Genomic DNA, 25094 nt, shown 5'->3' on the forward strand with positions numbered 1-25094 from the left:
TACTTCCCGCTGCCTCGGAAAAGCAGCCAGCATAATCAAGCACCCCGGCATACCCTCTTCCACCTTCTTCCGTCAGGAAAAAGATACAAAAGTCTGACATCATATACCAATCGACTCAAGCACAGCTTCTTTCCTGCTGCCATCAGACTTTTGAATGGGTCTTCCATACATTAAGCCGATCTTTCTCTACACCCTAGCTATGACTGGAACACTATATTCTGCACCCTATCTTTTCCTTCTCCTGTATGAACGACATGGAAATGATGGTTTAGTGGTATTATGACTAGACTATTAATCTAGAAACTCAGCTAATGTTTCAGGGACCCAGGTTCGAATCCCACCACGGCAGATGGTGGAACTTAATTTCAATAAAAAAATCTGGAAATAGGAATCTACTGATGACCATGAAATCATTGTCGATTTGAAAAACCTATCCGGTTCACCAATGTTCTTTAGGGAAGGTAATCTGCCGTCCTTACCTAGTCTGGGACAGCAATGTGGTTGAGGTCAACTGCCCTCCAGGGAAAATTGGGGATGGGCAATAAATGCTGGCCAGCCAGCAATGCCCATGTCCCATAAATGAATAAAAAAAAGTACCTTCTTCCATCAGGAAAATGATACAAAAATCTGAGAACACATACTAACCGACTGAAGAACTGCTTCTTCCCTGCTGCCATCAGACTTTTGAATGGACCTATCACACATTAAGTTGATCTTTCTCTACACCCTAGCTATGACTGTAACACTACATTCTGCACTCTCAACTTTCCTTCTCGCCTATGTACTCTTTGAATGGTATGCTTTGTCTGTATGGTGCGCAAGACACAATACCTTTCACTGTATCCCAGTTCATGTGACAATAATAAATCAAACCAAAAAATGATGACCTGGAGTTTCCTGAAAAATTGCATCAAAACGCGTGACAGTGTAACGCTGATAAGGTTGAGGAAGTTAGGGCTCCTGTTCTCACATGGAAATCAATTGGACCAGTGTGTGGATACAAGCAAATTACCGCGGATGCTGGAATCCGAAAACAAAAGAGAAAATGCTGGAAAATCTCAGCCGGTCTGGCAGCACCTGTAAGGAGAGAAAAGAGCTGAAGTTTCATGTCCAGATGATCCTTTGTCAAATCTTTGACAAATGGGTCATCTGGACTCGAAACGGCAACTCGAAACAGATGCTGCCAGACCTGCTGAGATTTTCCAGCATTTTCTCTTTTGCACCAGTGTATGGGTTACATTACCTTCAATCTTTGGAGTTTTAATTGAGCTTTTTTTATTCAATAAGATAGTTCCATGAACAAATCCTTCCAGAGCTTAAGACACAAGCAGCTGAAGGCACGGCTGCCAAAGATATACACTGCTGCAAGTTACTGTGAAATTCCCCTAGTCGCCACACTCCTGCACCTGTTCGGGTACACTGAGGAAGAATTTAGCACGGCCAATGCGTCTAACCAGCACATCTTTCGGACTGTAGGAGGAAACCGGAGCACCTGGAGGAAACCCACGCAGTCACTGGGAAAGTGTGTAGATACTGCGCAGTCACCCAAGTGGGGAATCGAACCCGGGTCCCTGGCGCTGTGAGGCAGCAGTGCTAACCACTGTGTCACCGTGCCCTGTTTCAATGCAGCTGCAATTGATAACCCATTGGAACAAACACTTTGGTTCATTTTCCCTTTTCCCTGAGCCCTGATCTAAAGGAAGTTCACAAACCAATATGTATTAAAGATGTATAAGCTGGGAGCATGAATCGCAACATAACTCAGCACCAACTGCATAATCTTAAGAAATCATCCCACATTGAAAATACATTTCCGTTCATTCAATACTAGGTCTGTTTGATCTTCTGATCAAATAATAGTTTCATTTTTGATTAAACAGGTCGTAAGACCAGAAGATATAGGAGCAGAATTAGGCCACTCGGCCCATCAAGTCTGCCCTGCATTCAATCATGGCTGATATTTTTCTCATCTCCATTCTCCTGCCTTTTCCTCCTAACCCCTGATCCCCTCATTAATCAGGAACCTATCTATCTCTGTCTTAAAGACACTCAATGACCTGGCCTCCTCTGCAGCAAAGAGTTCCACAGATTCACCACTCTCTGGCTGAAGAAATTCCTCCTCATCTCTGTCTGAGGTTGTGCCCTCTGGTTCTAGTTTCTGTTGCTAATGGAAACATCCTCTCCACTCCACTCCTGGTCACTGACTCTACGCAACAATCCTTAATATGTCAATTACTACATACGCAGTTAGAACATTAATGTAGCAAGTTTTAAAGTTTATTTATTTATTAGTCACAAATAGGCTGACATTAACACTGCAATGAAGTTACTGTGAAGTTCCCCTAGTCGCCACACTCCGGCGCCTGTTCGGGTACACTGAAAGAGAATTTAGCAATGCATCTAACCAGCGCATCTTTTGGACTGTGGGAGGAAACCGGAGCACCTGGAGGAAACCCACACAGACACGGGGAGAACATGCAAACTCCACATGGACAGTGACACAAGCCTGGAATCAAACTTGGGTCCCTGGCAATGCTAACCGCTCTGTCACTGTGGAAAAAGACAGGCTTATTAGAATATACATTTAAGTTTGACTCCTCAAAGTATCATTACGTTCTGAATAAAAAGATTTACTTTTCATAGAATCCCTAAAGCGCAGAAGGAGGCCATTTGTCTCATCAAGCCTGCTCCAAAAATAATTCCACCCAGGCACCATCCCCCACATATTTACCCTGTTACTTCCCATGATATTAAGGGGCAGTTTAGCATGGCCAATCAACCTAACCCACACATCTTTGGACACTAAGGGGTAATTTACCATGGCCAATCCACCTAAGCCGCATATCTTTGGACTGCTGGAGAAACGGGAGCACTCGGAGGAAACCCACGCAGACATGGGCAGAATGTGCAAACTCCACACTGACAGTGACCTGAGCTGGAATCAAATCCGGGTCCCTGGCACCATGAGGCAGCAGTGCTAAACACTGTGCTGCATTTATTACACGTGGGATTTATCTAAGTAATGGTATCATCACATCGATCTCAATGACATGTTGCCCGTTACATTATCCAGTTGGGTTCAGAGACATAAAGCAATGGACATCAATATTTTAAGTATTTTAAATGATGTGGAAAAGTCACGGCAAACTTTACGTGATGCAAACACACTGTTAGTTGTCATAATTAATTGTATAATAATGATTGTTAATTGGATTTCCATTGCGTTTTAATTATATGTAGGTGCAAGGTATTAACTGAGGTTTCACTTGAGCATATAAAAAGTGCCACTTACTGAAACTGTGGTGTGTGGTTGAGTTAGGAGGTATATGCTTGTAATGTTTCATTCTGTAAATAAATGTAACACTGAGTAAAAATTAGCTATAGTGCCATCCTTCACCAACTAGCTTTTCAGAATTGAACTCACGTTGCTCACTGCTGCAATGGGTTTGAATAAAAGCAAATATCTGTTGAATTATTTTGCTGTTACGGTGATATAACAATAAGTCCTTGGATTTGGAAGTCACTTCACCAGAGTTCCTTTAGTTACAAGATCCAACAATATTATACAGATTGCTCTCAGTATGAAGCCTAGATCTGGAGTGTCAGAGGAACTGACACTCCTGTTTCAGTACAGAGCACGGGGGTCCCTGATTGGACCATCATTTAGGCCTTCAATCAGGGACCTCTTTTTGGTCCAAAAACTAACTCAGGGACAAATTCAAAGGGGCAGCTCCAAAAGGAGGAGAACCGCCCAAAACAAAAAATAAAATTGGATCGGAAACTTAAAGCATCAAATTAAAAAGGGTCAATAATACACCCCAGCCCCTGCGGTGCCCAGCAGGCATGGAAGGCACCATCAGTGCCCTTGGATACCACATGCTCCCTCTCCAGGGACGTTCAGCCATGAATATTGCCGCGGTAGAGGGGCAGACAGGTTGGATGACCCCCCCCCCCTCGATCGCCTGCTGCCTGGACCTGTAGATGACAATCCTTGCCAATAGGAACAGGTTCGTGAAAGTAGTTCCTCCTGCTTCCCTGCCCCCCTCCGGACCAGGGTGCCCGTAGATCAGGAGAGTGGGAATGAAGTGCAAACAAAACATCGACAAAAGGTTTTTGAGAAAACTGAAAAAGGGCCTTCAATCAGGGAGTCGATATTCAAACAGGCCAACCTCAATTCCCTGATTAAAGTAATCAAAGATATGGAAGGTTAAAACAACCCAAAGAATAATGGATAGCATCACTGGACTGTTATTAAAATGGGTTGCGTAAAACAACTTTACTTGATCTGATTTAATTTGATTTATTAATGTCACATGCATGGGATACAGTGAAAAGCATTGTTTCTGGCGCGTTATACAAAGCATACCATTCATAGAGTACATAGGGAAGAAGGAAAGGAGAGAGTGCAGAATGTAGTGTTACAGTCATAGCAAGGATGTAGAAAAAGATCAACTTAATGCGAGGTAGGTCCATTCAAAAGTCTGATAGCATCAGGGAAGGAGCTGTTCTTGAGTCGGTTGGCTTCATGACCTCAGATTTTTGTATCTTTTTCCCGATGGAAGAATGTCCAGGGTGTGTAGGGTCCTTGATTATGTTGGCTGCTTTTCCAAGGCAGCGGGAAGTGTAGACGAAATCGATGGATGGGAAGCTTCGTGATGGACTGGGCTACATTCACGACCCTTTGCATGATGGACTGGGCTATGTTCACAACCCTTCTTGCAGTCTTGGTCAGAGTAGGAACAATACCAAACTGTGATACATCCGGAAAGGATGCTTTTTATGGTGCATCCGTAAAAATTGGTGAGAGTTGTTGCCAAATTTCCTGAGCTTCCTGAGAAAATAGAGGCGTTAGTGGGCTTTGTTAACTATAGTGTTGGTGTGGAGGGTCCAGGACAGGTTAATGGTGCTCTGGACACCTAGAAACATGAAGCTCTTGACCATTTCCACTTCATCGTCGCTAGAAGCGATTAGATGTGTTTCTGGCGTGATAAAAGATTGAATGAAATGGATGAGTAGCTGGGATTGCTTTGTCAACAGGAGGAGAGAAGGGCAAACACAGTTCCTGACACTGAGAATGTGCTACAATCTAGCCCCAAGCATCAGCATAGCTACTGACAAGAATGATAACACATCATGGCTTGGCATAAAATGGCACCAAGTATTACTTATTTATTAACATCTTGTCAGAGTTAAATTGACATTGGTGGTATGTCTTATGACTAAATCATTTTGTTTAATTGATGTGGATAGGGGAAGGCGATGGCCTAGTGGTATTGTTGCCGGACGATTTAATCCAGAAATTCAGCTAACATTTTGGGGTATCGGGGTTTGAACCCTGCCATGGCAGATGATGGAATTCAAATTCAGTAAAAGAAATGGGTGGCACGGTGGCACAGTGGTTAGCACTGCTGCCTCATAGTGCCAGGGACCTGGGTTCAATTCTAGCCTCGGGTCACTGTCTGTGCAGAGTTTGCACATTCACCCCATGTCTGTGTGGGTTTCCTCCGTGTGCTCCAGCTCCCTCCCACACTCCAAAAATGTGTGGGTTAGGCTAATTGGCCATGCTAAGTTGACCCTAATGTCAGGGGATTAGCACGGTATATATTCCGGGTTATGGTAATAAGGCCCCGGTGGGACGGTGGTCGGTGCAGACTTGATGGGCCAAATGGCCTCCTTCGGCACTGTAGAACATAGAAAAACTACAGCACAAACAGGCCCTTTGGCCCACAAGTTGAGCTGATGATATCCCATTCTATGAAATCTGGAAATAAAAGTCTACTGGTGACCATGAAACCATTGTCGATTGTCAGAAAAACCCATCTGGTTCACTTATGTACCTTTAGGGAAGGAAGTCTGCCATCTTTACCTGGTCTGGCCTACATGTGACTCCAGAGCCACAGCAATGTGGTTGACTCTCAGCTGCCCTCGGACAACTAGGGATGGCCAATAAATACTAGCCAGCCAGCAACGCCCATGTCCCACAAATGAATAAAAAAGAATCAAGCAAACTAAAGATGGGTGATCACACCATCTTTTTTTCTTGTTCAATCTTCCAAATCTTATTTTTTTGAGCCTCGTCTAAGCAGTCATTCCTCACTTGTTGGCATAGACGGAAATTGCAGTCAAGCTACTTTACTGTGAAGGCTACCAGAACTGACCCCCTGGCACCAGGAGTATTAGCAGGCTAAATATGTATGGTCGTGTGGATAGGGCCTGGATGGGATTGTGGTTGGTGCAGATTCAATGGGCTGAATGGCCTCCTTCTGCACTGTTGGGACTTTATAAGGACAATTATTTTCATGCAGCGAGTTATGTTCGGAAATGTCCATACATGGAGGTCCAAATGTGCTGCGTGATAATGTGATGCAATCAAAGTGATATAGACACATTGGGATGTTCCTCATTGTTGAAAATGTAGATCAGTATTTTACAAATAAAATGAAAGATCTCACCTAAACAGTAGGGGGTCTGATGATTTCGATGTCGCTGTCGGTCAAAGCGATATCCAGGGTAACAAGTACACACAACTCGTCCAAAATTATCAGTGCATTGTTGTTCGCAAGGTGAGCCAGCACAGACATCAACATCTGGAGAGGAAAGAAAGTTCAGCAATCAGAAGTTCCCTGACACTTAATGAATATTCCCAATGGTTTGCCAAATGAAGTTAGGTTGAGAAGTGAGGAAAATTAAGCTTAAAAAAACCCCAAAGTATAATAGGGAGTTGATTAGAAGGAAACAGTTGGAGAAATGATGAGATGCGAATTAGACTATCAACCGAAAACAAGTATTTTACAGGGAGGCAATGGTCTTAGTGGTATTATCGCTAGACTATTAATCCAGAAACTCAGCTAATGTTCTGGGGACCTGGGTTCGAATCCTACCATGGTAGATGGTAGAATTTGAATTCAATAAAAAACTATCTGGAATTAAGAATCTACATGAAACCATTGTCAATTAGAAAGATCTACCTAGTTCAGTAATGTCCTTCGGGGAAGGGAATCTGCTGTCCTTACCTGGTCTGGCCTACATGTGACTCCAGAGCCACAGCAATGTGGTTGACTCTCAACTAGGGATGGACAATAAATGCTGGCCAACCAGCTACACCTATGCCCCATGAATGAAGTTTAAAAAAATGTGTGATTGGAGAAAACAATGGAAGTGGTAACTTCAAAATGGGGAGATAAGAAAATTGATATACACTTGCCAAAGCCAATTCCATAGGGGGATAAAATCAAAGGGAAAGAAATGGTGTAACTGGAGAACACTAACTACAGGGATGGGAGAGAGAAAACTAACATCAGAGCTACAAGAGTTGCAGAGATAGTCTCCTGAAAGAAGTCACCATTTTTCACCCTTGCTGAATCTGAAGTCTATTTTTCAGATGTGACCAACTTAACCTGTGGTTGTGGCCATTATTTGATGAATTTAGCTCATAGAATGTCTCAGAATTGAGGCAAATGATCCCTGGAATGAAGAGCTTGTCATATGAGGAACAGTTGGGGACTCTGGGTCTGTACTTGTTGGAGTTTAGAAGGTTGAGGAGGGATGTTATTGAAACTTACAGGATACTGCGAGGCCTGGATAGAGTGGAAAGGATGTTTCCACTTGTAGGACAAACTAGAACCAGAGGGCACAACCTCAGGCTAAAGGGACGATCCTTTAAAACAGAGATGAGGAGGAATTTCTTCAGCCAGAGAGTGGGGAATCTGTGGAACTCTTTGCCACAGAAGGCTGTGGAGGCCAGGTCATTGAGTGTCTTTAAGACAGAGATAGATAGATTCTTGATTAATAAGGGGATCGGGGTTATGGGGAAAAGCAGGAAAATAGGGATGAGAGAAATATCAGCCATGATTGAATGGCGGAGCAGACTTGATGGGCTGAGTGGCCTAACTCTGCTTCTATGTCTTATGGACTAAACCTAGTAGTGGGAACCAGGGATTTTTCACAGTAACTTCATTGCAGTGTTAATGTAAGCCAACGCATAAAAAACTTAAAAAAACGTTAAACTCTAGGGGATAGTTTCACGCAAAATTATGTGTGGACAATCATTGGTATGTTTAAGCATCATAGTGTATTATAATCCTTTTTGTCATGTATGTTTTTGTTTTAAGTTAATAAATGTTCTTTATTAATTGTTCACACAATGACTGGCTGTTCCCTCAGTAGATTGCACATCGTTCCACACAATATACCAAAAAAAACACATATACCAGTGTTCCAAGTCGCCCTTGTGGATTTTGGAATACCCTCAAATTTAACATCAATGTGGTTCGTAACAGTTCCAACAGGTTGTGTTTTATATTGTGACCGTACTAACACCAAAATTTCAGAGAGTAGCAGAGAAGATTGGATATGTCTTGTGGTAGCACAGTGGCACAATGATTAGCACTGCTGCCTCACAGCGCCAGGGACCCAGGTTCGATTCCCAGCTTGGGTGACTGCCTGTGTGGAGTTTGCACATTCTCCCTGTGTTTGCGTGGGTTTCCTTTGGATGCTCCAGTTTCCTCCCACAGTCCAAAAGATGTGCTGGTTAGGTGCATTGGCCATGCTAATTTTTCCCTCAATGTACCCGAACAGCTGTAGGAGTGTGCCGACGAGGGGATTTTCACAAGAACTTCATTGCAGTGTTAAAGTGAACCTACTTGTAACTAATAAATAAACTTTAACTTGGCTCTTTGAATGTGTGTGAGGATTGCAGAAGGAACAGTGATGATTGGCAGAGCTTTGAGGCCCTGGGAAAGAATTTGTTAGAACAGAAAGTGGCACAGTGGTTAGCACTGCTGCCTCACAGCGCCAGGGTCCCAGGTTCGATTCCCGGCTCAGGTCACTGTCTGTGTGGAGTCTGCATGTCCTCCCTGTGTCTGCATGGGTTTCCTCCGGGTGCTCCAGTTTCCTCCCACGGTCTAAAGATGTGTAGGTTAGGTGGGTTGGCCATGCTAAATTGCCCCTCAGTGTCAGGGGGATTTGCAGGTTAAATGGGGTTATGGGGATAGGACCTGGTGGGATTGTGGTCGATGCAGACTTGATGGGCCAAATGATACCTTCCACACTGTAGAGATTCTATGATCTAAGAAGATGGTTTAAAAAATATTATTCTTTCATGCATGCGGTTTGGATGTCACCTGTAAGACCAGCATTTGTTTTCTTTTATAAAAATGTACTTTATTCGTCAAATATCTAAAAGAGCCGTACCAATACTTCCATGCGGCCATCACACAAAGTGTAATAATATTCTGGTTTTCTACCCCATAGTTAGCATCTTTTCTGGTTGTATCACAGCTTGGTATGGCTCCTGCTCTGCCCAAGACCACAAGGAACTACAAAAGGTCATGAATGTAGCCCAATCCATCACACAAATCAGCCTCCCATCCATTGACTCTGTCTACACTTCCCGCTGTCTTGGAAAAGCAGCCAGCATAATTAAGGACCCCACACACCCTGGACATTCTCTCTTCCACCTTCTTCCATTGGGAAAAAGTCAACAAAAGTCTGAGGTCACGTACCAACCGACTCAAGAATAGTTGCTTCCCTGCTGCCATCAGACTTTTGAATGGACCTACCTTGTATGAAGTTGATCTTTCTCTACACCCTAGCTGTGACTGTAACACTGCATTCTGCACTCTCTCCTTTCCTTCTCTATGAACGGTATGCTTTGTCTGTATAGCGTGCAAGAAACAAAACTTTTCACTGTATCCCAATCCACATGACAATAATAAATCAAATTCTGAATCTGATCCCCACAGTACCTGATAGGCTCGTTCAGATCCAGTAGATGCATACCACGATTAGATGGGAGATAGGCGAGGAACGTCAACCAATCACTACAGCAGCTGCCAACATATCAGCTCTGCTGGGCATAGATGGCATGCAACACACACGCACACACATGCACAGAAACATGCACACACATGTGTATAAACACACGTGCACCCACACACACGTGCACTCACACACACACACATGCACACGCGTACACACACACACGCATGTGTGCACACACATGCACATGACCATATGCATACATACACACACGAACACATGCACACGCACGCACACACGTGTAAACACGTGCATAAACAAGTACACACACGTGTGTGCACTCACACACATGCACGCGTATACGCACACACACATATGTGTGCACATGCATGCAAGCACGCATACACACATGCATGTGTGCACACACATGCACATGACCATATGCACACATACACACAAACACATACACGCACACACACATGCAGACGCACACACACAGATACACACGCACACACACACGCACGTACATGCGTGCAAGTGTCAAGGTGCTAAGTGAATCCACACACACAAAGCAAGGCTGCGGCTTGTTTAGATTTGCTAAAGTAAAGTTTACAGCTGGCACACAGAGCGAATGGGGAGGGATTAGATTTCATGCAGCTCAGAAGGGAGAAGGCAGAGGGGAAGCAAAGATAAATGGGTTAACAAAGTTCACAAGATATCAACCCTGACAAATAGTATTAACAATGTCAACTTGCACATTATGCAATCAGTTAATCGCATGACAGGCCCAGGAAGACAGCTTGAGTTTTCACACGCGAACATGCCTCCTGGCAGAATATAAATCAATGGAATGATTCCAATGCACAGCTGAAACTGAGGCAATCCAGCTCACCAAACAACATTTTCCATTCATGAACTGTCATAAAATATGCGCTGTTTGTACAGCTCCCATTTCACAAGCTTCCATTCTCACTGCAACAAAGTTGCTGTGAATATCCTCTAGTCGTCACACTCCAGCGCCTGTTCGGGTACACCGAGGGAGAATTCAGTGGAAATTGGAAAGGAAATTGTCTTGGGGACAGTTTTGCTTCTAACTTTCCATCATCTGATTCAGCACTTTTGCTGCTTGGGATTCTGTCACGCAGCGCACCCTGACTCCCACACTAACAGCCATCTTGGCAAAATGAACACCAGGCCTCTGCTGCCCAAATGAAAGAACTGGGGCGGCACAATGGCACAGTGGTTAACACTGCTGTCTTGCAGTGCCAGGGACCTGGGTTCCTTCCCTTCTTTGGCCACTGTCTGTGTGGAGTTTGCATGTTCTCCCCATGTCTGTGTGGGCTTCCTCCGGCTGCTCCGGTTTCCTCCCACAGTCCAAAGATGTGCAGGTTAGGTGGATTGGCTGTGCTAAATTGCCCCTTAGTGTCAGGGGGACTAGCTAAGGTAAATGCATGGGGTTATAGGGATAGGGCCTAAGTGGGATTCTGGTCAGTGCCGACTCAATGGGCCAAATGGCCTCCTTCTGCACTGTAGGGATTCTAAGATTCTAAGAACGAGTTTCTGTGGCTCAGAAGGCATTAAGAATTACAGTTTAAAGAACAAAGAAAATTACAGCACAGGAACAGGTTCTTCAGACCTCCAAGCCTGCACTAACCATGCTGAGCTAAAACCCCCTACTCTTCCGGGGGACCATATCCGTCTATTCCCAACCCATTCATGTATTTGTCCACATGCTCTTAAAACTCAATATCGTATCTGCTTCCGCAACCTCCCCTGGCAGTGAGTTCCAGGCACCCACCACTCTCTGTGTAAAAAACTTACCTCGTACATCTCCTTTAAATCTTGCCCCTCGCACCTTAAACCCATTCGCCCCCGCCTAGTAATTGACTCTTCCACCCTGGGAAAAAGCTTCTGACTATCCACTCTATCCATGCCTCTCATAATCTTGTAGACCTCTGTCAGGTCACCCCCTCAACCTCCATCATTCCAGTGAGAACAAAAGTTTATTTATTAGTGTCATGAGCAGACTTCCATGGTCTTATAAGACAGAGATAGATAGGTTCTTGATTAATATGGGGAAAAGGCAGGAGAATGGGGTTGAGAGAAATATCAGCCATGATTGAATGGCGGAACAGACACAAAGGGCTGAATGGCCTAATTTTGCTCTCCTGTCTTATGGTCTACAGTCATGAACGTTGCAATGAAGTTACTGTGAAATTCCCCTAGTCGCCACACTCTGGTGCCTGTTCGGATACACTGGGGGAGAATTTAGCACGGCCAATGCACCTAACCAGCACATCTTTCAGACTGTGGGAGGAAACCGGAGCACCCGGAGGAAGCCCATGCAGACACGGGGAGAACCTGTAGACCCAGCACAGACAGTGACCGAAGCCGGGAGTCGAACCTGGGTCCCTGGCGCTGTGAGGCAGCAGTGCTAACCACCGTGCCACCCGGCTCTGGACTCCTTTGTCCTAATCCCACCCCATTCTGCTTTTACCCCTGACACCATCGTCTGCTTCTCTCTCCCTTTTCCTGTGCACTTGCGGCAGGGTGGCATGGTGTTTATCATTGCTGCCTCACAGCACCAGGAATCCGGGTTCGATTCCCGGTTTGGGTCATTGTGTATGTGGAGTTTGCACGTTCTCCCCATGTCTGCTTGGGTTTCCTCCAGGTACTCCGGTTTCCTCCCACAGTCCAAAGATGCGCTGGTTAGGTGCATTCACCATGCTAAATTCTCTCTTCATGTTAATGTAAACCTACTTGAGACACAATGAATAAACTTCGAGCTTTAGTGTTAAATGGATTAGCAGGGTAAATACGTGGCGTTATGGGGATGGGGCCTGGAAGAGATTGTTGTCAGTGCAGAATTGATTGCCTGAATGGCCTCTTCCTGCACTGTAGGGATTCTATGATTCCACTGAATAAACTAGGCTTGTACTCGTTAGAGTTTAGAAGAATGAGGGGAGATCTCATTGAGACGTATAAGATGATGAATGGGATGGATAGGATAGAGGTGGAAAGACTCTTCCCGCTCAAAAAAGACAGTAGGACTAGGGGGCACAGCCTCAAGATAAAGGGGGGGCGGTTCAGAACGGAGTTGAGGAGGAACTTCTTCACTCAAAGGGTGGTGAATCTCTGGAATTCTCTGCCCGTTGAAGTGGTGGAGGCTGCCTCGCTAAATATTTTTAAGAAGCGGGTTGATGGGTTTTTGATAAGAGAGGGGATTAAGGGTTATGGGGAGAGGGCGGGAAAGTGGAACTGAGCCACGACAGATCAGCCATGATCTTATTGAATGGCGGGGCAGGCTCGAAGGGCCAGATGGCCTACTCCTGCTCCTATTTCTTATGTTCTTATGTTCTTATATCTTGCTAACTGTTCATTTCTCAAAGGATAGAGGGAGGGAGGGATGAATACACAAGAGTGGGATAGAGACAAGAGAACTTTTATTCCAAATCTGCTTTAAATCAGAGAAGGATAAGGTTGTGACAGGAGGCCATTCAGCCTGTTGTATCTATGCTAGCTCTTTGGTGAAGCTTTACAATTTGCCCTTTTCCAATGAGGTGCGTCGGTCCACCTTGTTGTCTAACGAGGGGCATGCACCCGGTGGGTCATGTGTGGGCTGCTCTTGGATGTTTTGAGAGTAGCCTAGTACTTCACATCGTTTGTGTACGCTTAAAACTGGACCAGCAGATGGGCACCACAACAGCTCAGTGACTATCACTGTTTGCTGTGCAGATACATGGATTTGGGCCAGTGTCTGTGGGAGTTTGCGCATTCTCCCTGTGGTTGCATGGGTTTCCTCCGGGTGCTCTGGTTTCCTCCCACACCTCTTAGGCTGATTGGTGTAACAAAATGTCCCTAAATTATACTCCCCTTAATCTGGTTTCCAATGGGGTTACCATAAGCATAGACATGGGTCAAGGGTGGAGGAGGAAAAACACATTGTTAAGATGGCAGCGCAGGCTTGTTGGGCCGAAGGGCCTGTTTCCCATGCTGTGTTGTTCTTCGTTCTTTGTTCTTTGAGATGTTGCCCTTTAATGTTTCACCCAATACGGTTCTCAATAATCTTCTCGAACCTGCTTCCACATCCCCTCATGTCAGGCCGTGCATTCCAAATCACAGACTTGGGGAGAACCGGCAAACTCCACATAGTCAGTGACCCAAGGACTGGAATTGAACCCTGATCCCTGGCGCTGCGAGACAGCAGTGCTAACCACTGCCCCAAATAATAGCTCTTATACAAGAGGACAAGCCAGAATCCTAATCCCCACCAACAGTGTGATGGACAATTAGGGATGAATAATGAATGCTGGCCTAACCCACATCCCTTGAATGAATACCTAAAAAAGGAAGAGACAGTCTCCATGGTGACACAGTGGTTAGCACCGCTGCCTCACAGTGCTAGGGACAAGGGTTCGACTCCCGGTTTGGGTCACTGTCTGGGCAGAGTCTGCGCATTCTCCCCATGTCTGCATGGGTTTCCTCTGGGTGCTCACAGTCTGAAAGACGTGCTGGTTAGGGCGCATTGGCCATGCTAAATTCTCCCTCAGTGTACCCGAACAGACGCCGGAATGTGGCGACTGGGGGATTGTCTCCGTAACTTCATTGCAATGTTAACGTAAGCCTACTCGTGACACTAATAAGTAAGATTTCAATTTTCCCATGTACTTGGCACCAGCTGTCGTAGATGCACACAGGATGAGTGTAGTTTTCTGCACAACATTTCTGTAACAGTTGCAACATACAACTAGAAGATCTGGTTTTGAAGACTTGTGTGGCTGGAAACAAGAGAGGAAGCGGTTGATTGAGAGTTTAACATTTAATCTCTCTAAGTTCAGAACCAAGACATCACCTCATTTGTGTCTCATCGAAAGCCACGCCATTCTTCCCAGCAATTCCAATGGGTCTTTTGAGTTGGCGAGCGAAAGTGGTGATGGTTTTTTTTTGCCTTGTCTGGTCTGCAGATGAAAAAGTTGATATCCACTGGACTCAGGGAACAGAGAGACCTGGGAACGTGGCTACTCAAGTCTTTGAAGTTGGCCACTCAGGTGGAGGAGACTGGCAGAAGAACTCATAGGGTCCTTGGTGGCACAGTGGGTTAGCACTGCTGCCTCACAGCTTCAGGGACCCGGGTTCGATTCCCGGCTTGGCTCACTGTGCGGAGTCTGCACGTTCTCCCCCGTGTCTGCGTGGGTTTCCTTGGGGTGCTCTGGTTTCTTCCCACAGTCCCAAGAGGTGCAAATTAGGTGGATTGGCCGTGCTAAATTGATCCTAGTGTTGGGGGGATTAGCAGGGTAAACGTATGGGTTTACAGGATTAGGGTCTGGATGGGATTGTGATCAGTGCAGACTGAATGGGCCGAATGGCCTCTTTCTGTGCTGTAGGGATTCTGTGGTTCTATTCTATGATTCCAAGATTTGCATTTATATTGATCTTTTTAAATGACCATTGCATGTGGCAGTATCGCCAATGCAGTGATTTAATAGCAGTCGCTGTTGTAATGCAGAAAGCTCAGCAGTCAATAGGCGCACAGCAAGATCCCACAATGATAATGACCTAGATAATCTGTTTCTCGTGATGATAACTGACCTGGATACCGGGAATCGCTCCCACTGCTGTTTTTCAAAAATAGTTCCACGGGGTCTTTTGCAGACGGGGCTTTAACATTGCCTGGAAAGACAGCACCTCTGACAGTGCCGCACCCCCTCAGCAATGCACTCGGAGTGTGTTGGTTTTTGAGCTCCAGCTCTTGTGATGTTAATACAAGGCTGTTACCAAATAAGGAAATTCGGCATGTCTGCTACGACTCTCACCAACTTTTACAGATGCACCGTAGAAAGCATCCTTTCCAGATGTATCACAGCTTGGTCTGGGCTCCTGCTCTGCCCAAGACCGCAAGAAGCTACAAAGGGTCGTGGACGTAGCCCAATCCATCAGGCAAACCAGCCTCCCATCCATTGAATCTGTCTACACTTCCTGCCTTGGCAAAGTAGCCAGCATAATTAAGGACCCCACGCACCCTGGAAATTCCCTCTTCCACCTTCGTCCATTGGGAAAAAGGTACAAAAGTCTGAGATCATGTACCAACCAACTCAAGAACAGCTTCTTCCCTGCTGCCATCAGTCTTTTGAATGGATCTACTTCGCACTAAGTTGATCTTTCTCTACACCCTAGCTATGACTGTAACACTACATTCTGCACTCTCTCCTTTCCTTTTCTGTGAACGGTATGCTTTTTCAGTGCAACTATTTTTGAGAAACAACAGTGGGAGCGATTCCCAGTATCTAGGTTAGTTCGCATTATGAGAAACAGATTATCTAGGTCATTGTCATTGTGGGATCTTGCTGAGCAAGAAACAATACTTTTCACTATAAGTTAATACATGTGACAATAATAAATCTAATCCAATCAAAGAAAGAGACCTGAAGACAAGGGTGGGAATTTTAAAACCGTGGTAGTGTAGAGAACATTCCCATTTCATAGAACCATAGAATCCCTACAGTACAGAAGGAGGCCATTCGGCCCGTCAAGTCTGCACCGACCACAATCCCACCCAGACCCTATCCCCATAACCCCATGCATTTACTCTAGCTAGTCCCCCTGACACTAAGGGGCAATTTAGCATGGCCAATCCACCTAACCCGCACATCTTTTGGACTGTGGGAGGAAACCGGAGAACACGGAGGAAACCCATGCAGACACGGGGAGACGTGCAAACTCCACACAGACAGTGACCCAAGGCGGGAATCGAACCCACGTCCCTGGCGCCTTGATAGCCAGTAATTTTAATCTCTCCCGCACGGCTAAGAGTCAAGGCAATTCGAGACAGCTTCACAATATGAATCGGCATTATTTTTTCATCAATATAATTATTATGCAAACTGGAAAAGAACCTCAAATGCACCCAAACACTTCCTCAAAGGTTTAAATGTTAATCTCACATAAAATTGCTGATGGAAACTGCTGACATCTTTGAAAATGCAAGCAAATGATTATTAATGGCCACCACCTACTTCCATGCCACCTTTTTTGGTTTATGATCGTCACAAAAATTTGTTGGAACTTTCCCCACATATATATCCCTCTGAGCAATAACAGCCTCCTGTTGTCTCACCCCCATTGCAGAATGCTTTGTTTCCTTCTTCACCCTTTTACATCATTCCTGCTTGGGTCTGTACCAAAAAAGTTCCACACCTGCCCACAACAATAGTCTACTGTGCTGTGCAGGTGGATCGATCGCCAAAAGCACCCATATATCTGGCTAAATAACCTCCTCATTCACCCAGGTTGGTGACTTCTGATAGCAGAGAGGGCACTAAAATAGAGACTGAGACGGAGAGCTGACAGAGGTCTACAAAATTATGAGAGGCGTAGACAGGGTGGAAAGTTAGAGGCTTTTTCCTCAGGATAGAAGTTGGGGCGGCACAGTAGCACAGTGGTTAGCACTGCTGCTTCACAGCTCCAGTGGACCTGCGTTCGATTCACTGTGGGTCACTGTCTGTGTGGAGTTTGCACATTCTCCTCGTGTCTGCGTGGGTTTTCTCCGGGTGCTCCAGTTTCCTTCCAAAGATGTGTGAGTTAGGTTGATTGGCTGTGCTAAAATTGCCCCTTACTGTCCTGAGATGCTTAGGTTAGAGGGATTAGTGGGTAAAATATGTAGGGATATGGTGGAGTTTGGCGGGGGGGCAGGGCCAGGGTGGGATTGTGGTCAGTACAGACTCGATGGGCTGAATGGCCTCTCTGTACTGTACGGTTTCTATGATTTCTAGAAGTGTCAATTATGAAGGGCGCACAGGTTCAAAGTGAAAGGGGGGAGAGTTTAAGGGAGATGTGCAGAGTAGGGTTTTCACGCGGAGAGTGTTGGGTGCCTGGAACACACTGCCAGGCACATTAGCAACATTTAGGAGGCACTTGGATGGGTACATGAACAGGGAGGGAATAGAGGGATACAGACCGAGTGAAGGAAGAAAGGTTTTTTTAGTTTAGTTAGGGCATCATTATCGGCACAGGCTTGGGGTGGGGGTCGAAGGGCCTGTTACCGTGCTGTATTTTTCCTTTGTTTAAATAAATGTGTGTGTGTGTGCATTAGTGAGTATGTGTGTGTGTATGTCCATGTGTTTGTGTGTGAAAGAGTGTGAGTGACTGTACACGTATGTGTACATGAGAGAATGGATGCACATGGGTTTGAATGTGTGTGCATTAATTCCTCTCCAATAAAAGACATTTTGTTTCACATCATCGTTCCATGTCAGTCAAATGAAGGAGATTGTCATCGACTTCGGATAGCGTAGATGAGAACATGCCCTTGTCTACATCAGTAGGAATGAAATTGAAATTGTCAAGAGCTTCAAGTTTCTGGGTGTCCAGATCACCAACATGTCCTGGACCCTCCACGCTGACACTATAGTTAAGAAAGCCCATCAGAGCCTCTACTTTCTCAGGAGGCGAAGGAAATTTAGCATGTCAGCTACAACTCTCATCAATTTTTACAGATGCACCATAGAAAGCACCCTTTCTGGTTGTATCACAGCTTGATATGGCTCCTGCTCTGACCAAGACCGCAAGAAACTACAAAGAGTTGCAACACGCGATGTAGTGCTATTTTTCAAAGGTGTTCTTTCATGGGATTTTTGGGGGAGAATTTAGCACGGCCAATGCTCCCTAACCAGCACATCTTTTGGGAGGAAACTGGAGCACCAGGAGGAAACCCGCGCAGACACGGGGAGAACGTGCAGACTCCACACAGACAGTGACCCAAGGCTGGGAATCGAACCCGGGCCCCTGACGCTGTGGGGCAGCAGCGCTAACCCACTGTGCCACCGTGCTGCTTAGTTCTTTGCTGTGTTTTTGGGAGCTCGCTGTGTGCGAGCAACTGCATTGCAAAAGTCCTTCGCTGACTGCAAAGCGCCTTGCGCCATCTTGAGGCCATGACAGGTGTCATAGAAATGCAAAGTTCTTTTCTTTCATCTTCCAGCAACTTGTGTTGGATGACTCACTTTTGATAGCTAATGACACCTAACCATCAATTTATCATTCAAGGTGAAAATATTACTGAGACCCAGATGTTGGTTTCAGTTTCTTTCTTGACATCCTGTTCTTATGTTCACCTCTGATCTCACAGTCTGTTCAGGAATGGCCATTAATCTCCAGCATTTTCACCGCTTTAGTATTGCGAAGGGTTAACAGAATGAACCCAGGTTTAATTCCAGCCTCAGGTCACTGTCTGTGTGGAGTTGGCACATTCTCCCTGTGTCTGTGTGGGTTTCCCCCAGTTTCCCCCCACACTCCAAAGATGTGCGGGTTAGGTGGATTGGCCATGCTAAATTAACCAGGGGGATTAGGAGGGTAAATATGTGGGGTTGTGGGGATGGGGCCTGGGTGGGATTGTTGTCAGTGCAGACTCGATGGGTCGAATGGCCTCCTTCTGCACTGTGGGGATTGTATGGATTCTTACCCATCTAAACATCAAGAGAAGGCAAACACAAACGACACAATTTCTTCTCCTTCAGCATCAATGATAGGAATACAGTCTTTCATTGTTCTTGTTATAGACTCTGGGATAGCCACTGTTAGAACAAAGAACAAAGAACAACACAGCACGGGAAACAGGCCCTTCGGCCCAACGAGCCCACGCTGCCATTTCAACATTGTGAGCCCCCTCTCCACCCATGAGCCTTGTTCTGTTGCGTTCACTGTCACACATCTTTCCATAGAACCATTGAATCCTTGGCCCATTGATTCTGCCCTGACTATCTGAATGAGCATCCATCCAGGCCCTCCCCTCTATCCCATCTCTATAACCCCACGCATTTAGCCATGGCCAATCCACCTAACCTGCACATCTCTGGACCCTAAGGAGCAATTTAGCATGGCCAATCCACCTAACCTGCACATCTTTGGACCCTAAGGAGCAATTTAGCTTGGCCAATCCACCTAACCTACATATCTTTGGACACTAAGGAACAATTTAACACGGCCAATCCACCTAACTTACACATCTTTGGACCTTGGGAGGAAACTGGAGTATCCAGAGGAAACCCACGCTGACACGGGGAGAATGTGCAGACTCCACACAGACAGTGACCCGAGATCAGAATTGAACTCAGGTCCCTGGTGCTGTGGGGCAGCAGTGTTAACCAGTGTGCTACCCATCTGGTGTGATGCAGTGCTCCCAGTTGCTGACTGTAACCTGACGTTGATAAACGAGTCTACCTTTTTCTCGATGTTTTGTGTGACGGAAGCAATGTGTCTCATCATTTGGAGCAACAGTGTTTGCCTCAATCAAGTGGCAGCACGGAGCAGCCCCACCTAGTGTTTTAAAGGTAGATGGCAACACAGCCAGGAGCAGGAAGGTGAGACTTGCATTTCTGTTGCCCTTTCCACAGCCTCAGGACAACCCAGAGTGCTTTTAAAAATGTCACCACAGACAGGGAAGAGCTGATTTCGGACACCCAGTGCGGGGAAGGGGTGGGGAAGGTGAAGGACTTCCTCGTGAACCTGCTGCTGGGTAAGCTTGCCATCAACAGGTCCAGGCAGCGGGTGACCAGTGGGTCACTGTTGAGGCCTTCCGTGCTTGACCTAACCCTCTGCTGTGGCTACATTCGTGACTGGGTAAATCCAGCCCAGGAAATAGTCTCTGCACATCCACTCTATCTATCCCCCCCCTCATCATCTTATAAACCTCTATTAAGTCGCCTCTCATCCTCCTCCGCTCTAAAGAGAAAAGCCCCAGCTCCCTCAACACTTCCTCAGAAGACCTACCCTCCATCTTGTCATTTAGCTCTTTGCTGTCAATCTTTTTGACTAAACAATTGAACTAAATCAAATTAACCGAGGGAGAAATTGAAAGGGGCGGTCCCCAAAGAGAACAGCAGTGGCCAAAACAAAAAACAAGGCAGAAAGGAAACTTCAAACATCAAACTAAAATGAGATTAAAGGGGTGGATAATACACCCCAGCCCCTGCGGTGCCCAGCGGGCACGGAAGGCCTCAACAGTGCCCTCGGGCATCCCTTCTCCAGGTCTGTACTGACCACAACCCCACACATTTACCCTGCTAATCCCTCTGACACTAGGGTTGATTTAGCATGGCCAAACAGCCTAACCTGCACACCTTTATGCTTTGTACTTCTGTATTGCTCTACGACGTAATTGCCGGAATTCTACTGCACTGCCCACTACGGAATCGGAGCAGGTGAGGCATGGAAAACGGAAATGTCTGTTAACCTCGAGTGGGAATTTCTGGTCTCAATCGGGCGAGGTCGTAAAACCCCGCCTTATGACTTGCCAACCAATCGCACCTTTTTTTTCCTCTCATCAAGCATAAAATTGCTGCTCCCTTTGAAATCTGGCATTCTTGCATCCATCCTGATGAGTGCCAGATGAAAAATTTTGACGGGAAGTGTCTTTTTCCAGCCATGCTTGAATTCTGAATCGAGTACTTGGGATGAGATCTGCCTACGTCTGACTGGGAGTTGCTGAGCTCAGGGAAAGAAAAGGAAGTTTAACGACGCAGAAAGGGAACAACAAGGCTCAGAGTCGCTGTAGGAAATTATTCATTTCTTTCCCCCTCTCCTAGCCACACAGATTGTTCCAAAGAAACAGCTGAAGGAGCAGACTTTGATTAAACCGAGCCAATCTCCATCCAAAACCGCAGCAACGTCAAATGCCAACATTTTTCTGGCTTTGATTTCAGTCTCTTTTTTGTACCTCTTGCATCCAGTATTTCCAATGTGCCGAGCTGCTAGGAACTGGCTGTATATACCACTTGGATTTAAAGTTTATTTATTAGTGTCACAAGTGAGGCTTACATTAACAATGCAGTGAAGTTACTGTGAAAATCCCCCTAGTCGCCACACTCCGGTACACTGAGAGAGAATTTAGCACTGAGCCAACACGTCTTTCCGACTGTGGGAGGAACCCGGAGCACCTGGAGGAAACCCACGCAGACACGGGGAGAATGCGCAAGCTCCACACAGACAGTGACCCAAGCTGGGAATTGAACCCGGGTCCCTGGCACCGAGAGGCAGCAGCGCTAACCACTGTGCTACCCTCATCTGATTAGGGTTAAAGGGTGTTTAAGGGGATTAATTTTATTTGTTGGTGTCACAAGTCGCCTTGTGTTAAAAACTGCAGTAAAGTTATAGTGAAAATCCTCTAGTTGCCAAACTCCAGAACCTGTTCGGGTACACTGAGGGAGAATTTAGAACGGCCAACACACCCTAACCAGCACGTCTTTCAGACTGTGGGAGGAAACCTGAGCACCTGGAGGTAACCCATGCAGACACGGGGAGAATGTGCAAACTCCACACAGACAGTGACCCAAGCCAGGAAGCGAATCCAGGTCCTTGGCACTGTGAGGCAGCAGTGCTAACCCATTGTGCTGGCCTCGTCTGGTAAGGGGTGTTTAATGGGATTAATTTACTTGTTGGTATGATAAGCAGCCTTGGGTCACTGTCTGTGTGGAGTTTGCACGTTCTCCCCGTGTCTACGTGGGTTTCCTGCAGGAGCTCCGGTTTCCTCCCACAGCCCAAAGATGTGCAGGTTAGATTCATTGGCCACGCCCCTTAGTGTCTTGGGATGCATAGGTTAGTGGGGTAAATATGTGGGGTTACGGGGATAGGGCCTGGGTGGGAGTGTTGTCAGTGCAGACTCGATGGGCCGAGTGGCCTCCTTCTGCACTGGAGGGATTCTATGAAACAAGGAACAATATTTTTCCATGTATCTCAATGACAATAATAAATCAAATCGAATCACAATAACCTGCACCCTCTCCTTCCCTTCTCCCTTATGAATGGTACGCTTTGTATAGTGCGCAAGAAACAATACTTTTCACTGTATACCAATATATGTGACAATATTAAATCAAATCAAATTTGGGGAAAGTTGGAGAGGGGCAATAACTTCCATTCTTCCAACAAAAATAAATGTCATTTCCCTCAACGGAGGGAGTTCCATAGGAGAGTCAGTTATGAACAGCTTACCTTCAGGAATGCACTGGCCAAGGACAAATCTGTAACCTCTGCAGCATTTCTTCCTGAGTGCAGAGAAACAAAGAAAGAAATGAACACACTGGAAAGTGAATCGGTCATTTTCAGTTCTTGAGCAGTGTAACGAGAGCCATTCATTCTCTATCACAAGATCTTAAGTTGCATCACTTCGCCCCACTGGGACAGTCCCCCTCCTAGTCAGGTCAGAGTATCTATCACTGTCACAGGTAGGCTTACATTAACACTGCAATGAAGTCATTATGAAAATCCCCCAGTTGCCACACTCCGGCCCCTCTCGGGTGCACAGAGGGAGAATTTAGCACGGCCGATGCACCCTAAACCGACACGTTGTTTTGGACTGTGGGAGGAAACCGGGGTACCCGGAGGAAACCCAGTCAGACATGGGGAGAACAGACAGTGACCCAAACTGGGAATCGAACCCTGGCGCTGTGAGGAAGCAGTGCTAACCACTGTGCCACCCCAAAGCACTCTCATCTCTGACTCCGAACCTCGTGGCTTTTAGTCCTATCCTCGGACTAGGACATGTGACTTGGCTGACGTTCCAGCGCGGTACAGAGGGAGTGCGGCACTGTCAGAGACGCTGTCTTTCAGATGAGAAGCCAGGTCCGCCTGTGCAGATGGAGGTAAAAGTTCCTGGGATACTGTTTCAGGGAAGAGAAGGGGAGTGTGTCCCTCAACCCAAATGTTGTGGGATCTTGCTCTGCACAGTTAGATAATAGAAGTGGGGGACGCCATTCGGCCCATTGAGCCTAAACTTGGCTGCCACATTTCCTAGTTTACGCCAGGGAATACATTTCAAAAAGAACCTCATTGGCTTGAAAGCAACCTTCTACAGCTCAGAGAAGTGCTATCAAAATGCAAGTTCTTTATTTCCTCTACACACTTTCTCAGAAGACGAAGGAAATTTGGCATGTCGGCTATGACTCTCACCAACTTTTACAGATGCACCATTGAAAGCATTCTTTCTGGTTGTATCACAGCTTGGTATGGGCTCCTGCTCTGCCCAAGACCGCAAGGAACTACAAAAGGTCCTGAATATCCATCACACAAACCAGCCTCCCATCCATTGACTCTGTCTACACTTCCCGCTGCCTTGGGAAAAGCAGCCAGTATAATCAAGGACCCCCACACACCCCGGACATTCTCTCTTCCACCTTCTTCCGTCGGGAAGAAGATACAAAAGTCTGAGGTCACGTATCAGCCAACTCAAGAACAGCTTCTTCCCTGCTGCTGTCAGACTTTTGAATGGACCTACCTTATACTAAGCTGATCTTTCTCTGCACACTAGCTATGACTGTAACACTACATTCTGCGCTCTCTCCGTTCCTTCTCTATGAACGGTATGCCTTGTCTGTATAGCACGCAAGAAACAATACTTTTCACTGTATACTAGTATATGTGACAATAATAAATCAAGTCCAAATAAATCAAAAACACTGTAAAAAGAATTTTAAAGTAAAATTTATTTATTAGTGTCACAAGTAAGGCTTACATTAACACTGCAATGAAGTTGCTGTGAAAATCCCTTAGTCGCCCACTCCGGCATCTGTTCGGGTACACCGAGGGAGAATTTAGTATGGCCAATGCATCCTAACCAGCAGGTCTTTCAGATTGTGGGAGGAAACCCACGCAGACACGGGGAGAACTCCGCACAGACAGTGACCCAAGCTGGGAATTGAACCGGGTCCCTGATGCTGTGGGGCATCAGTGCTAAGTAACCACGGTGTCACCCCCTGGGCATGATCCAGAAGGCACATGGGGAGTGTTTAGGAGCCTCAGGCTGATCTCCTTCCTCTTTCTCGACCTCAGGAGAGGAGACCACCCATTTCCACTTTGACCTGGTTTCGCTAGAATCAGTAAGAAGTCTCACAACAGCAGCTTAAAGTCCAACAAGTTTATTCAATAGTAAACCCTGTTCTGATCAGAACTTTCCACTCACCTGACGAAGGAACAGCGTGTTCCGAAATCTTGTGGCATTTACTATCAAATAAACCTGTTGGACTTTAAGCTGGTGTTGTGAGACTTCTGACTGCGTTTACCCCAGTCCAACGTCTCCACATCTCCGCTAGATCAACACAGAGGCTGCTGAGGGGGAGTGGGGGGGGGGGGTGGGGTTGTTTCCTGTTTATTAATTTGGGGGTGGGGGAAAGTTGGGGGGGAGGGGAGGGGAGAGGTGGAGAAGGAAGGAGAGAACAACTTCAGACCTCAGCAGCTTTCTGATGGGACCGCGGATCACTCAGCGACTGGTGGGTGGGATCCTCAGTCTCTGCCAAAACACCCACAGCAACCACAAGCATCCGCAAACACTGCCCGGAGCCCTGCTCCAC

At 46.2% G+C, this 25094-nt stretch overlaps 1 protein-coding gene across 1 annotated transcript in view; it reads right to left on the reverse strand.

Moving 5' to 3' along the window:
- The window catches only part of LOC145360690 (collagen and calcium-binding EGF domain-containing protein 1-like), a 107378-nt gene that overhangs the window by 20458 nt on the left and 61826 nt on the right, over nucleotides 1–25094 (reverse strand). Inside the window, exons 3-4 of the mRNA XM_080216049.1 lie at nucleotides 22741–22793; nucleotides 6453–6587 (exon numbers count right to left, since the gene is read on the reverse strand). Coding sequence (XP_080072175.1) covers nucleotides 6453–6587; nucleotides 22741–22793 — 188 coding nt within the window. The remainder of the gene's footprint in view (nucleotides 1–6452; nucleotides 6588–22740; nucleotides 22794–25094) is intronic.

The sequence above is a fragment of the Carcharhinus amblyrhynchos genome, chromosome 32 (assembly GCF_965287045.1).
Source record: "Carcharhinus amblyrhynchos chromosome 32, sCarAmb.v2.hapA, whole genome shotgun sequence".
Classification (NCBI taxonomy): Eukaryota; Metazoa; Chordata; class Chondrichthyes; order Carcharhiniformes; family Carcharhinidae; genus Carcharhinus; species Carcharhinus amblyrhynchos.